The sequence below is a fragment of the Elgaria multicarinata genome, chromosome 23, assembly GCF_023053635.1.
Source record: "Elgaria multicarinata webbii isolate HBS135686 ecotype San Diego chromosome 23, rElgMul1.1.pri, whole genome shotgun sequence".
Taxonomy (NCBI): domain Eukaryota; kingdom Metazoa; phylum Chordata; class Lepidosauria; order Squamata; family Anguidae; genus Elgaria; species Elgaria multicarinata.
In genome coordinates, this window is record NC_086193.1 from 7,537,560 (window position 1) to 7,553,520 (window position 15,961).

At 45.0% G+C, this 15,961-nt stretch overlaps 1 protein-coding gene across 1 annotated transcript in view; it reads right to left on the bottom strand.

The window, feature by feature from the left end:
* Positions 1-2,193: 2,193 nt before the first annotated feature.
* RNF126 (ring finger protein 126) overlaps positions 2,194-15,961 on the bottom strand; it is a 29,634-nt gene continuing 15,866 nt past the window's right edge. Inside the window, exons 4-9 of the mRNA XM_063147255.1 lie at positions 15,162-15,406; positions 13,599-13,667; positions 12,081-12,150; positions 9,592-9,685; positions 6,276-6,391; positions 2,194-3,129 (exon numbers count right to left, since the gene is read on the bottom strand). Of these exons, the coding sequence (XP_063003325.1) occupies positions 2,968-3,129; positions 6,276-6,391; positions 9,592-9,685; positions 12,081-12,150; positions 13,599-13,667; positions 15,162-15,406 (756 nt within the window). The 3' untranslated portion in view covers positions 2,194-2,967. The remainder of the gene's footprint in view (positions 3,130-6,275; positions 6,392-9,591; positions 9,686-12,080; positions 12,151-13,598; positions 13,668-15,161; positions 15,407-15,961) is intronic.

Consider the following 15,961-nt stretch of genomic DNA (forward strand, 5'->3'; position numbering starts at 1 on the left):
AGAACTCGGGAGGAGTGTAGGAATGCAGAGTGAATCCATGACACAGGGAATAAAACCAGGAATGTGACCAGCCAGGAATGTTGTAACAGTTGCAAACCATGAAATGCTGGAGTGACTGGGTAGATAGAGATCTGTCAGGGATGCGTTAGGGTGGATTCCTGCATTTAGCAGGGGGTTGGACTTGATGGCCTTGTAGGCCCCTTCCAAGTCTGCTATTCTATGATTCTATGAGATAATGTGTGCTTCTCAAGTGAAGCGGTACAATATGGCTCTAAGGGGGTGGGGTGGGGGTAGAACCATTAGTTCCAGAGTAAAAAATCACCTTACCTGCACAATGGAAAACTCCCCCCACACACACTCAGCTGCAACATCTGCAGTGAGATCATGTTCACCTGCCTTAAGGCAGAAACGTATTCACTGCCCCTTTGATAAAATTTCTAGGCCGCTTAGAAAATTTCAACACGCAATAAAAAACCTTCCGCACAAGGTTGCTGCGTGTGGATGACAGAAACATTCGTGGTCTCCAGCTTTTAAAAAAGGCTATTAAGATGGTTTTATTCTAGTAGGCATTTTTTAGGCAGAGGCTGCCCTGAGAGTTTTGTTGTTTTTGAGTTTGAACATCAGAAGAGTGCTGCTGCATCAGACCAAAGAACTATCTAGTCCAGCATCCTGTTCCCCCCACGGCCAACCAGATGCGCCTGGGAAAGCCACGAGCGGGACTTGTGTGCAATTTCGCACCCTTCTGCTGTTCTTCCCCACCGCCTCCAATACTGGAGGGAGGTGTCTGTCTGTCCAGGCCATAGTACCAAAACCGTGAAACCTAGATCGCTGGCTCTTGGCATGCTTATGAAGGAGAGCCATTGGGTACACACCCAGCATTATTTTGTTTTTCAAACACTTTGATTTCGATGTGTCCATGTGGTCAAAGCCTGCAGTAACATCCGCAGCCACGAGGTGGCATCCTAACTAGCAAATAGCTTTGCAATCAATACTAGGGCTGTGCACCACCTCAGGCCAAGGCCCTGAACCTGAGCCGAGCTGATTTGGCCTGCCTCGCCTCAGTTCTGAAGCCGTTCTGGCTCAGCCCGAGACGCCCCAAAGCCAGTCGGCTCCGAACCTTCGGGGCGCCTCGTAGCAGCACCGGGCGGACCTTACCTGCTGCCTCCTCGCTCCTGCCAGCTTCCGCTGACACATGTGAGAAGAACCGGGCCGCACGCGATTTTAAGATATCTCGGGGGCTCTGAGTGATTAGTACATCTAAGGCCACCGTAGTTTGTAGTTTAGTACCTCTATGGCCACAAACTACAGTGGCCATAGAGATACTAATCACTCCAGATTGTGCACGGCTTGGTTCTTCTCACATGTGGCGGCGGCAGGCAAGCGGGGAGAGTGGGGAAAGGGAGGCTTTTTTGGGTGCCGGCTGCACAGCTGGCACCCAAAAAAGGCTGAGTCGCCTTGGAGGGCCCAAATCTTGCTTCAGCACCGAGACAGGCAACCCTCGAAGCACCCCGAGGCGAATCGAGGCTGCTTCAGGGGCTCTGAACCAGCCTCAGAGGCAAATCGGGGGGTCCCTGCACAGCCCTAATCAATACAGTTTGAAGCCTCAGGAAATTAGAGGACCAAAGGGTAGTTATGGGGCAGACCACTCCCTCATGAGTGGTGCTATAGGGGTGCACCATGGCATGGGCTGTGCCTAAGGGTGCCAGCAAATGTAGCTTCACTCAAGACAGGACAAGCAGAATACGTCCCGCTCTGACAGCTGCGTCAGTCTGTATCAAATGGAAGGGCTAAAATAAAACTCCAGATTTGTACAATAAGCGATAACTCTCTTTAGAGTTTCGACTGAAACCCAGAGCAAATTCACCACCATTTGAGCCCCCGCTGGTGAAATAGCTTCCCAACTTGGAACATTGCTTCGAAGGCCTTAATCTGATCTCGAAAGGGAGATTCCAATTTTAGGTTCTAACTTCAGAGAAGTAAAATAACCCAGATCGAGGAAAGGCTGCGAACAGAATTTGGTTGATCTGCACTCCGAACAAACCATCCGAAAGGAGACCGAGACCTTTTTACTTAGACGAAAACAGGAATGTCCTAGGTGTACGGGTGTCCGCCTGCAAAGAAAAAACTCCGAGGTGTTCCGTCCAACTTTTCCTCAGCTTCTGCCAGCCGCACAAATCCAAATGCAGCACAGGGTTCAGCTGAAATGTCCATTTATTTAACAGCAGTAATAATTTAAAATTATAAAAACCCCGGTTTCGGTGTCGAATTGCCAAAAAGGGCGGTGTTAAACAGAAGAGGGAGGGGGAGAAAAGGGGGTACTCAACAGGGTTAGGAAATGGTGTCCCATTGTAGGATCACGTGTGTCCCCCACCCTCTTTTTCTTTTCCAGAGGCAGCTAACTAAAAAGCTTCATTAACCCCTCCCAATGTAAAAAAAATCTGCAAGGGGGGGGGAGGGAAAGAGGATATATCTTACATTTCCATGTTCGAGGCTTAGAAACATCAAAGCTTAAAAGAACTGAGGGAGGGAGGCTGGAAAATAATGGTGAAAATAAAAAAAGAAGATAAAATAAAAATACACAAACAAGTTTTGAACGCCCCTTTGGAATTCTGACCTCTCAGTTCAGTGCTTTGCATGTTCCAATCCCTGCCGCTTTTTGCAGCGCTGTTTGGCTGGTTTTAAGAGTCCACACAGCAGCACGCCTTTTTAAAAGAATGGGCCTCGCTCACCTCCCCATCCTTAAGGGAACGGGATATTTAATACCAAGTACCCGGGAGGAAGCGAAGAGGGTCTTGCTGACATTATGATTCACGGGGAAAGTATGAGAGGTTTCCATTCTCCCCCCTTTGCTCTTCTCTGGGGACACCCTGCACCCCCCCCATTTCCCCCGGTGCTGGTGGGGGGAAGCGAGGAAGGGCTATGACATTAGAAAAAAGCATGAGAGGGGCGACATTGCTTTTAAAAGATTCATGAGTTGTTTGCAGAGTTTTCATTACTTGGTGAACTGGAGGACGAGGAAGACGACGACGAAGAGGACGACGACGCAAAATTCATCGCCGACAGTCCGGGCGGGTTTGTGGCTGTGTTCTGTCCACTTAAGCTTTTCCGGCACACGGGGCAAGTGTCGTGCTGTGGAGGGAAAATACAAACAGACACAAGAAAGGTATCAGAAATAAAGACCAGCGTTCTGCACACACGTGCACACACACCACTAGGCCTGGCCTCCTTTCCCTCTGTCCAAAGCAGGGTGGATAAAAATTAATGATTTTTTTAAAAATAAATAAATTTAAAAAATTGGATTTTTTAAAATTTAAATCGGATTTTTTAAAAAATAAAATGCTTTTTGAGGAAAAATCTATGTAAAGATAGTTTTCTATTTAAGGTATATTATAGTCCGTCATCATGAAATAAGGATTCGTTTTTAATTATGTCGCATGAGGCTGTATATTCATGCAATGTTTAAATTTTGGGGTGAACGAATTCCACGAATCCATTCACCATGTCATGCTCTTCCAGAGGTTTCTGTAAGACTATTGGGCAATTTATCTATCTGGAAGATATTATCACAGCTGCTTGGTTTTACAGTTCTCAAAACTGTGAATTTGGGTCTGCAGGGATCACAATCCCGTTGTGCCTTTGCAAATCTGTGTACACAGAATCAACCTCCTTTACCTCTTAAGTGCGAAGTTTCAAAAAATTCAATGAACAGAGTGCACTTTTGGGGGGAGGGGAAGTCACATGATTAAATTGAGTTTTTCTGAGTAGTGATTTAAATCAAATGCACCCTGAAGACTGGTGCAGTGGGGATAGCTGTGGCACAGCGTTTGCTCATGATGGGCTCATTAGTGGTAGCCCCTAATCTATACAGCCAGAGGACATCTTGAAGAGGCTTTCAAAGCCTACAAGGCCCTGGGTGAGAAAGTGCAGGAATTGGGATCACAAGTGATGTTTTCGTGGCTCGTTCCCGTTGACGATCAGGGCACCGATAGGGAAAACGGGATACTGGAATCGCAGAGAGCGATCGGTAAGTTTCAACCAAAACACGAGGAGAAACGTCCTAATGGTTTGAGCTGTTCAACATGGATCAGGACTCCGATACTTCAGGGACCAACTCTCCCCATATGAAGTCGGCTTCAGAGAGAGGCCCTGCTCTGTGTATCCTCTTCTGAGAGAAGGTCAGAGGGCAGGGGGCTGGGAAGACACCTGTTCCACCGTAGTCCCCGGCGTATGGGACACTCTTTCCAAGGAAGCACACCTGGCTCTGACATCGTCATCTTTTCGGCACCAGGGGAAGACATACTTATTCTTCAAGGCTTTTAGAGAATAGTTACGGGCCAAATGTTGTGGGCTGCTTCGGTGGTGCTCATTCTGGGCTGGTGGAGCGGGGGAGGAACATTTATGGTGGATGAACATTTGTCATATTGTATTGTTTTTTGATTTGGGGGAATTGTATATGTTGAGCCTTGTGTGGTGCAGAGCGGTAAAGCAGCAGTTTCTGCAGCTGAAACTCTCCCCACGGCCTGAGTTCGATCCCAGCGGAAGCTGGTTTCAGGCAGCCGGCTCAGGTCGACTCAGCCTTCCATCCTCCCGAGGTTGGTAAAATGAGTACCCAGCTAGCTGGGGGAAAGGGAATAATGGCCGGGGAAGGCAACAGCGAACCACCCCGCTATGAGGCCTGCCAAGAAAACGTCAGCGAAAGCTGGCGTCCCTCCAAGAGTCAGTAATGACAGTGCTTGCACAAGAGGTTCCTTTCCTTTCCCTATGTTTTTATGGTATTTATTTTTTACTTGTATTATTATGCTGATCATAGTAGATATTGGATATCCTGGGGGTTGAATAAATTCCTGGAGGAGAAGGTAGCCCTGATGGCTATGTGCTACCTCCAGTATCAGGGGCAGTAAGCCTATGTCCACCAGTTGTTGGGGAACATGGGTGGGAGGGTGCTGTTACACTCATGTTCTGCATGTGGGCTGAACAGAATGCTGGACTAGATGGACCCTTGGGACTGATCCAGCAGGGATCTTCTTAGGTTGTCATGGTTTTATATTGATGGGGGTGGGGGTGGTTCCCAATTCTATTAATTAATTCTATTAATTATGGATTTCTGTACTGGTGTTTAAGTTGCTTTGAGATTGGTGGGCTTTTTTGTCATTGCTGCTGTTGTTGTTGCAGTGGGAAGGACAACACATAAATGTAAAAACCCACCAGCGCAGTAGATGACCAGAGAGCTTCGGGGTTGGGCTCTCCTTCGCTGGAGGAATTTAAGCAGAGGCTGGAGGGCCACCGGTCAGGAACATGCAGCTGCACCCCTGCATTACAGAGTCTGCGCTGAAGTTACAAGTGCAACCGGCATACAGGTGTACTGCAGAAGCACCTCTCCCAACCATGTCCCTAGAGACATAGACTACCCACTGCCCTCGATTAAATCAAGGAGGGCCTTCCTTCTTCTCACATCAGTCCATTGGTTTCTGTCCACCACTCTGCCACTAAGATCATCTTCCTGGCTCGCCGCTCTGACCATGTTACTCCACTTCTGAAATCTCTTCATTGGCTTCCAATTCACTTCAGAATCCAATATAAGCTTCTCCTGTCGACCTTCAAAGCTTTTCACGGTCTAGCTCCTTCCTATCTCTCCTCTCTCATCTCACACCATTGCCCCGCTCGTCCTCTTCGCTCCTCTGATGCCATGCTTCTCACCTGCCCAAGGGTCTCTACTTCCCTTGCTCGGCTTCGCCCATTTTCTTCTGCTGCCCCTTACGCCTGGAACGCTCTTCCAGAACACTTGAGAACAACAAACTCAATCACTGCTTTTAAAGCTCAGCTAAAAACTTTTCTTTTTCCTAAAGCTTTTAAAACTTGATGTTGTTTGGACTTGACACTGTTAGTTTTACCCTACCCTGTGCCTGTTTGCATTCTCTTCCCCTCCTTATTGCTTTACTATGATTTTAATAGAATGTAAGCCTATGCGGCAGGGTCTTGCTATTTACTGTTTTACTCTGTACAGCACCATGTACATTGATGGTGCTATATAAATAAATAAATAATAATAATAATACAGGTGTACTGCAGAAGCACCTCTCCCAACCACGTCCCTAGAGACATAGACTACCCACTGCCCTCGATTAAATCAAGGAGGGCATGAATAAGAGGGCTCCAGGGCCCTAATCTGCCCGCTGATGGACCATTCCTGGTCTAGAGAAAAAGATCAAAGGGAGGACCTGATGTCAGCCTACGCCTGCATTATTAGGATTCTTTTCTTTATTTTTGCAGCTAACCTGTTCTAGCCAGGGGACTATGCAGCCGTCGTGGAACAGGTGGTTGCAAGGTAGCTGCCGCACGCTCTCGCCAGGTTCATAGTCTTCCTTACACACGGGACACTCCAGCCCAGAACCTGCAGTTAAAAAACGTAAGAATTAGGGTTGAATTATCTGCCCCTTTTCCCATATAAAGGAGGATACCCCGGGGGGGAGGGGGGGCGCTGGGAAGAGGTACAGAAAAGGCAAAGAAACTGCAATGAAGTTTACTGCATCCAGGCAGTAACGTTTGGGACTTTTAAAGTTTCCAGCTGTGCTCACGTTTCCAAGAGCCAAAGCACTCTGTCCCCACCCATCCTGTAAGTATATTTACTTTTGAACTCGGGTGGGGAAAAAGTATTCCTCAGTTATTACGTATGATTCGCTTTTCATCAACGTTTGTGCTTACAGTGGAACAATCGCAAGCCAAACCATTCATTAGACGGAGAATTCAGGATATACAGACAGACAAAACCAAATGGCACAAGTTAACCGAGTATCTTTAGAATCATAGAATAGCAGAGTTGGAAAGGGCCTACAAGGCCATTGAGTCCAACCCCCTGCTCAATGCAGGAATCCACCCTAAAGCATCCCTGACAGATGCTTGTCCAGCTGCCTCTTGAAGGCCTCTAGTGTGGGAGAGCCCACAACCTCCCTAGGTCACTGGTTCCATTGTCGTACTGCTCTAACAATCAGGAAGTTTTTCCTGATGTCTAGCTGGAATCTGGCTTCCTTTAACTTGACCCCGTTATTCCGGGTCCTGCACTCTGGGAGGATCGAGAAGAGATCCTGGCCCTCCTCTGGGTGACAATCTTTCAAGTATTTGAAGAGTGCTATCATGTATCTCCTCAATCTTCTCTTCTCCAGGCTAAACAGGCCCAGTTCTTTCAGTCTCTCTTCATAGGGCTTTGTTTCCAGACCTCTGATCATCCTGGTTGCCCTCCTCTTACTTTCCATTCATCAGCTAATGTTTTCTAACTTGTTGCAAAGTGCTTAGTTTCGACAGAATTTGAACAGTCCAAAGTACCACATGGCTTTCACATTAGTGAGGTTTACTGTGAGAAGGCTGATATGGAGGAATACCTGCTGATTTAAGACTCTGCCGTTGTGATTCTGGGAATACTGGAACATTGATACATCTGATGTTTCAGAATACTTAACAGAGGGTTGAAGCAAAACTGATACAGCCAATTTTGGCATCCTGATATAGACATCAGATGTGGTACTCCTTCTAAGATGTCTGGAAGGGCATAAAGCTCAGCTAAAAAATTTTCTTTTTCCTAAAGCTTTTAAAACTTGATTTTGTTCTGACTTTATACTGTTAGTTTTACCATACCCAGTGCCTGTTTACCCTACCCTGTGCCTGTTTGCTTTCTCTTCCCTTCCTTATTGTTTTATTATGGTTTTATTGGAATGTAAGCCTATGCGGCAGGGTCTCGCTATTTACTGTTTTACTTTGTACAGCACCATGTACATTGATGGTGCTATATAAATAAATAAATAAATAAATAAATAATGTCAGCATTATCCAGAACATCACAACGCACATGAGAACAAAGTTTTATGTTCCTCACAATATAGGGACAACAATTACAGACACGTAATGTTAAATCAGCAAGTGTATGCAATTGTTATCCCTATACTGTGAATGATGAATGAAGCTTGATTGAATAAGTCCTCCGACCATTTCAAAAATGAAAAATCACATCATCATTAAAAACAGACAGGCATTAATTAAAATTTACGATTTAAAATGATAAGACAATGTACAATTCTTATATATTTTTTATGACTAACAGTTAATAAAACCCCTTGTGTGTAACGATCTTTAATAAAATGTATTTATTAGGCTAATTTTCTAGTTCTTTTTTCCTTATATTGGCTGCTTTAAGAGCAAAATGGGCAACCCTCTGGGTCACATAATAACTAGAACCACATAGGAGAAAGGACTATTTATCCTTCGCTGTGCAATTTCTCATGCGTATTAAAAACATAGATAGGTAGCATTCTCTACATTTTGAATATGAACAACATTCAAGTATTGTTGACGAGACCACATTACGCCAGTCCTTTTCCAGATTCATTGGTTGCCAGTCCAGGTCCGGGCCCGATTCAAAGTGCTGGTATTGACATTCAAAGCCCTAAACGGTTTGGGGCCGGGTTATTTGAAGTACATCCTCCCATATGTACCTGCCCGGACCTTAAGATCATCTACAGGGGCCCTTCTCCGTGAGCCCCTGCCAAAGGAAGTGAGGCAGGTGGCTACTAGGAGCAGGGCCTTCTCCGCTGTGGCACCCCGGTTGTGGAACGAGCTCCCCAGAGAGGTCCGCCTGGCGCCTACACTGTACTCCTTTCGTCACCAGCTGAAGACCTTTTTATTCTCCCAGTATTTTAACACTTAATTTTAACTTAAATTTAAATTTGACTGTTCTAACTCTGTATTTTAATCTTATATCAATTTTGCTGCGTGGTTTTTATCCTGGTTGTGCTTTTTATTACTGTATTTTGTAATTGTGCTTTTAACCTGTTGGTTGTTTTATTATGGTTTTAATTTAGGCGGTATAAAAATGTAATAAATAAATAAATAAATAAATAAATTTTGTTCTTATGTGCATTTTCCTTTTATTTGTAAAGAAAGTCTACAGGCTAATTTTAAATGAAATATCTATTGATCTGCTGCCCCACCACTATCAAGGTGGCTTACAAAAAAACCGGTGAGGTGTGCCAGCAAAGTTCTCCTGAGCTAGACAAGGAAAAGAGCGTCACGGGGTTATTTAAGAGGGGAGCTTTACAACCCTCTCCCCTGGGGAAATCTTCTCTAGAAATGCCAGCTTCCCTGGCCTGAATGTGACGAAGCCATGGGGAAAGCGACTCACCTCTCAGCTTCTTACATCTGCCCCCGTCTTATGTCCAGGAGCACTCCGTGGCTTTAAAGATGGGCAGTTGAGATGTGGCTCACACACACACACCCCACCAGACCTTCTGACTAGCTCAGATAAAAACAACAACCACCCAATGATCTGAGATCTTCTGAAGTATCTGCGATGATTTCAGATTAATCCGAGGCAAGCCTGGGAGAGCTTTGCCCATCACATGATACAAATGACAGAGACAAATCAAGGTATCCAAAACCCACCCACAAATCACAAAATCAAGAGGCAAAAAGCAGAACAAAAAGCGTAACACATCCAGACTACGTCACACAACGGAACCTCTTTAAAGTTTTGCTGGTATTGAGGATGGGAGGAGGAGGGAACTCGAAGACGCCTGGAAGAAAAAAAGAAAGCAACCCACGTACCTACGTGTTCTTCTGTTATGTGAATAGTTGGGAGGGCCTGGATCTTCTCTTTATCTGCAGGAGGAGGGCCGGTGTTTTCAAACTGGTTCAGTAGCTGAAAAAGGGAGGGGGGAAAGTGATACAGGAGGGATGGACAGTTTTGCAATCACACTGTACAAGGAAGGGGGGACAGCACGTTAGATGTAAGGGATGGGCAAAAGATGGTTTGGGATCTACTGGTGGAGTTCTGGGCGACTTGCAGTCGATTGCCCTGGGGTTTCTGACTTTCAGCTGCTTAACAATAGCAGTTTAAAATCTCTCTCTCTCTCTCTCTCTCTCTCTCTCTCTCAAGAACCAGGACTGGACTTGTGTGTGTAAATGCTTAGACCTTGGTTCTGGGTAAGGAAAACAAATTCCCAGGCTCAAAGGCAACCTTTACTCTTCTTTCATTCTAAAGGCATGGCTGTCACTACGGACCATTAGGAAAAAACTCGGTGGATCTCAGGAATCAAGTTTAAAAAACCCAAAGGCGATCCAGAAGCCTGATGTCGTGTTTCTCAGAACACTCCTGCTTTCGATGGGAGGCAAATGACGAGGCTTGCTAACTAATCCACAAAGCTTTTATTAAGCAACAAATGTCTCTTCTACCTGAAGAGAACCTAACTTCTTGGAAACATCTCCCTAGGCAAAACTATGGAAACTAAGCAAGACAATTGTGCATTCAAGAAGAATAAGAAGCCACTTCCAAACGCCTGTAACTTCAGAGCACCTGGTGCGGAGGTAGGTTCTGGCATAATCGAACTGACTTTCTCACACCTTCCTTCCGCCCCATGTGTTTGAGCTTCCGGCAGACCCTAACATCAGCTAGCTTGTTGGGACGCTCACCTCCGGAAGAAAGCTCACTTCCCACTGAGTGTGTAGGATTTGGCCTTGAGGAGATAAGCTCTGGAGAGGGCTGACTCCCAGCTGGGGAATCGCCCGTGAGAGCTTCCTCCCCCACTGGTCCAGGCTGGCTGGTGTCTGGCGCCGCCTCCTCTATTTCCGAATCGGAGTCTGATTGATTATTTGAAACATCTTCTCCCAAAACAGCCTGCTTGTGTCACCGCTGGCATGGGGAAGACAAGAGTTCAAATCCTCACCAGGCACTGATCTAATCCCACATTCTAGGAACTGGGGAAGAGGCTGCTGTGGTCACCGGGGTGGGGTGGGTGGATGTATAGACACTCAAAGGCTTAAGACCTTTTCTTCGTTATCATTATTTATTTAAAACATTTGTATCCTGCCCTCTATCACTACGATCTCAGGGTGGCGTATAGATAAAATCATACAATATAAAACAATAAACATATACAGCTAAAAACAAATTAAGCCATTCATCAAGTTAAAACCAATATATAATTTAAAAGTCCCTGGTTCTTCAGGCTACCTCTACAAGATACGAATGACCCATTCGTCACTGAGTGGATGAAACTACTCTGGAACAAGACCAACTCTCGGCTTCTGCCCTGAGTCTCTATTAATGATAGAAGCAAAACAGACCAAGGCCCTTTTGTCTCAAAGGGTAAGAGACTGTGATACACAAGTTCTAAGATAGGCAGCAGATAGAACCTGATCCCCTCTGTTTTTCGGTAGTAACCCAAGATTCGGAATGGCAGAAGCAAAATATTTTTCAATGCTTAATATACCCAAATATCGGCGTGCACTAACTCTGGCAAGATTTCATGTCCTGCCATCTACTCTGCTGCAGGGGAGGTTTCAGAAAATTACTTTTCATGATCACTTGTGCCCATGTGGAAGCAATGAAACTGGATCGGTTGTCCACGTTTAACTCTGTTGCTGTTTTTATACAAAGGTTAGAGAGAAATTATTACTTGACACCAGTTTAGAAATTAATGCACTTCTTCGTTGCTTCAGGGCCACAGAGGACAGAGACACAACCGAGGCTTTTGCAAAATTCTTTTTGAATGCTATGAGAATACGGTCTCTCCAGAGTTGATGCTGCTGCATACTTTTCAAATCTGTATGTAATTTTGCCCTACTCTCGTGCATGTGTAAAGTCTGGTCGGTGACCGTAATAAAGTTGTTGATGATGAATTTAAAAGCAGTAAAAACAATTAAAACAGTTAAAACAATTTGCAAGCCAGGTGAATTTAACCATTAAAGGATTTATTAAGCCTTTAATGGTTAAATTACTCCAGAACAGCCCTGCTGGGTCAGATGAAGGGGGGGGGGCATCTTGTTGAAGAACCTGTTTCCGCACAGCGGCCAACCAGACAGGAACCCCACGGGTAGGGCGGGAAGATTATTGCTCTCCCTAGTAGCTTGTCCCCAAGTAAGATGGGCTCAGAGGTAGACTGCCTTGGGAAACGGAGGTTCTACTCAGGTACACTAAATTTTAACCTAGCTAAAATTAAAGCATGCCCCTGATGCAAGGCGAAAGCTTTGCCCTCTGGAGAGAATGCAACTCTGAGCTCTCCTCCTCCCCCAGGCAAAGACACAGCCAGCCTCACCTGAGTAATAATGGCATCCAAGCCGTTGGCGCCCCAAGCGTAGTCCATGGGATTTGAATGCAAGACTCCCCTTTAAGAATAAAAAGGCAAAAGGGAGAAGAGGGGTTAGGACTCCGCTGGGACAGGCCAGCCATTAGAAAGCGCAGGACGGAAAAGCCTTGAGTTCTGCAGAATTAGTACAATCAATCCTAACAGTCAGTGTTGTTTTCATAGAATCACAGAATAGCAGAGTTGGAAGGGGCCTACAAGGCCATCGAGTCCAACCCCCTGCTAAATGCAGGAATCCACCCTAAAGTATCCCTGACAGATTTTCCAGTTAGATGACAGTATACTGGGAGATGGGTGTGTATTCTGTGCCTCTGCTATCGCCTGCAGAAAAATTCTGATAAAACAAGGATAGTAACCCTCTGCTATTACTATTTCATTTATGACATTTTGTGTTTCAGGTACATGACTCCTGTTCTTCAGTCTTTAACAAGACTGTCTTTATAACAGTTGTAATTGTAGTTATTCTAACCTGATGGTTGGAGACTTTTGTCTCCCTGTTCTTAATTTGGCTTCCTTTTATAATTACTGCATTTTGCTTTTATAATGATTGTATTTCTAGCAGTTTTTATTTTGCCGGTCCATGACCGTAATACATTTTGACTATTGGGCAAAAGCAGTGAAGAATATATTTTTTTAAAAGCATCGGTTTCACACATTGATTCATACTTGAGAACGTTACGTTAAAACTGTCTTTTAAAAAGTTTGATACATCTTGTGGACTAGCAACCCTCTTGGCTGCTTGATCTCAAATTTTAAATAGCAGTCAGAGTTTATTTTCAAGCAACTAACAGTTGTATGTTGTACATGCAATGTGTGCCTTCTGAATATTCATGTTAGCACGATGATGGAAAAATAAAGTTTGTAAAAACTGGGTACAAAAACACCCAAAGAATTTAAACTCTGGTGAATAACACTTAAGCACATTTTCTTTAGGTGTAAAAGCTGTCACAGGACACTAGGGTCTCAAATTCAGTGAAAGTTAGTTGTAGAAAAGGCTCATTAATGGGACTAAGATAAGTCTTAACTAACTTTTCCTGTTGATTTAGATGCAACTTATGCATAACTTTGTTAACTGCCCAGAGAGCTTCGGCTATGGGGCAGTATATAAATGTAATAAATAAATAAATATATACAAATCATACTATAATTTTGCTTTAAAGGAGAGTTAGATAAGTCTAGTACCTAATAATTATGGGTCCCTTAAAATGTAATAGAAATGGTGTCATGGTGGAAGTAGACAGCAAATTTCTACATTTTATATAGAACATTAACTCTGTATCGCGTGTTATGTGATTAGAATCACAGAATAGCAGAGTTGGAAGGGGCCTGCAAGGCCATCGAGTCCAACCCCCTGCTCAATGCTGGAATCCACCCTAAAGCAGAACTACTAAAGAAAATTAGAACTACTAAATACAAGAAGGGGAGAAATGTTCAGGCCTTCAGAAAAGCAGCACACCTGCCCCAACTCACCAGGGCCCGACTCCAAGATTCGGTATTGTGGTCGGTGCGATTATCCCGTTGACCAGTTGCTGGATGATTCTGCCAAGGAGAAGGAGAGAAAGGGATGAGATCAATCTCTGGAGGAAAGAGGAAGGATGCTACATGCTGTACATCCTAACCGACAATGCTAAATAGCCCTAAACAACTTGGAACCAGGACACCTGAGAGAGCGTCTTTTCCCTTACCTGCCCAGTCACTGAAGTCTGGTTCCGCAGGGAACTAGGGCCCAATTGGACCTGGAGAAGAGCCTTCAGTGTGGTGGCCCTCTTCCTATGGAACTCCCTGCCAATGTACCAAGAGCAAGGAAAGGTGAAATCCTTAACAAACAAGAATACAATGCTCAACAAAAAGTTAAGGATATATATATATATATATATATACACAATGAAATCATAATGTTTAATATACAAAAATATAAAATAAAAATTAACAATGATATTGCATTAAAAGTGCAATAACACATTGCACAGACTAATGTGTAGCTAAAACCATGTAGAAAGAGGCCAAACGCGTTTCGACAAAGGGTCTTCGTCAGTGGCCAGTACAGACTGCTGTGTACTCCCTGAAGATTTACTGGGGCTAACTTTACAATTCCCACAATTGTGTGGTAAAGGGTGTCACTCCCTTTTGAAAATATGTCGGGCTTCAGCCTTTCCAAACCGCCTAGGTCATGATCTTTAGAAGAACCTAGGCGGTTTGGAAAGGCTGAAGCCCGACATATTTTCAAAGGGGAGTGACACCCTATACCACACAATTGTGGGAACTGTAAAGTTAGCCCCAGTAAATCTTCAGGGAGTACACAGCAGTCCATATTGGCCACTGATGAAGACCCTTTGTCGAAACGCGTTTGGCCTCTTCCTACGTGGTTTTAGCTACACATTGGTCTGTGCAATGTGTTATTGCACTTTTAATGCAATATCATTGTTAATTTTTATTTTATATTTTTGTATATTAAACATTATGGTTTCATTGTATATATATTCTTAACTTTTTGTTGAGCACTCCCTGCCAATGTGACAACGTTGTGTTGCTTCCGGCGCCTCCAGCAAACATTTTTTACCTCAGGAAGTAACTGAATGACTGGCTGTACTTTTACCAGAAATTGGTTTTATCAGAACTCTTGCTTTTTTTAAAAAAAATAGTCATTTTTAACACGGTGTTTTAATTCTTAAATCCTATCTGCTGTTCACCACTCTGAAACCTTTTGGATGTGGAGCGGTATTTATTTATTTATTTATTTATTTATTTTATTACATTTATTTACCGCCCCACAGCCGAAGCCCTCTGGGCAGTTTACAACAATTAAAAATAGTAAACAAATAAATAAATAAACGGAAAAGACTTCAAGATGGACTTCCGAGGGCCTCAGGAGGGGTGTGTTTGTGTGTGTTTTAATTTTGTCATTATGCCTTTTAAATACAAATGGTTTTTTTTGACGCAGACCTCTTCCGTTTTAAACAAGGGCTTGATGTTCAAAGCGACAACCAACGACAGCGACTTTGGAGCACAGCAACCCCGGGACATGGGCCTCACCCTTCTAGCGTGGGGACCCCTTCATGCCTGCCAGCGGCCCGCCGGGTGGTGAAACGGGCCCGTGGCTGCCGGGCGCCGTATCTGTGCCGAGACTGGTGCTCCCGCTCTCGCCGGTTCTCGGCGTCCCTGTTGTCTTCTGGTTGCGCGTTGGACCCAAAGGCTGGAAACTCAAAGCTGTCGTCGATGATCCCAAAGGCAAACTGGCCGTAGCCCTGCGGCAGGGTGAATAAGTGCTGATCCACATTCTAGCAGGGGAGGGAAGGCCGGAAAGAGAGCGGGTTAGGGCAGGTGAATGCAGACACGGGAAGCTTTGGGGCACCCTGGCCAGGCCTGGCTGCAGGGCCTCCATCGCTCTCTCTTGGTCAGAGTCTTTCCCAGTCCTCTAAGGGGAGGAGAAGCCCAGACCCAGGACCAAATCAGGTGCTCTGGGGATTCCTCCCAGGGCCCCACCTCTTCCCTGGCTTTTGCACACTCATTCTAAAAGGATGAAACGCCTCTCCTAAGGCAGAGCTAAGGCAACTTGCAGCCCTCCTGCAGATGCTGTTGGACTACAACTCCCTCCTCCTAGACACAGGCTGCTGGAAAACAACTTGCATGTTAAAAATCTTGAGTTCTTCTTCCATTTAAGGCATTCGGTTGGCGAACTGCGTCTAGCCAAAAAGTTCTTACTCGTGACGATGAGTCTGGGGCAGTGGTCCCCAAAGTGAGCGGTACTGCCCCCTTGGGGGCGGTGGGATTGCATAGGGGGGCATTAAGAGGCAAGGGGGTGGCAGGGAGGCGCTGTGGCAAAGGGGCAGCAG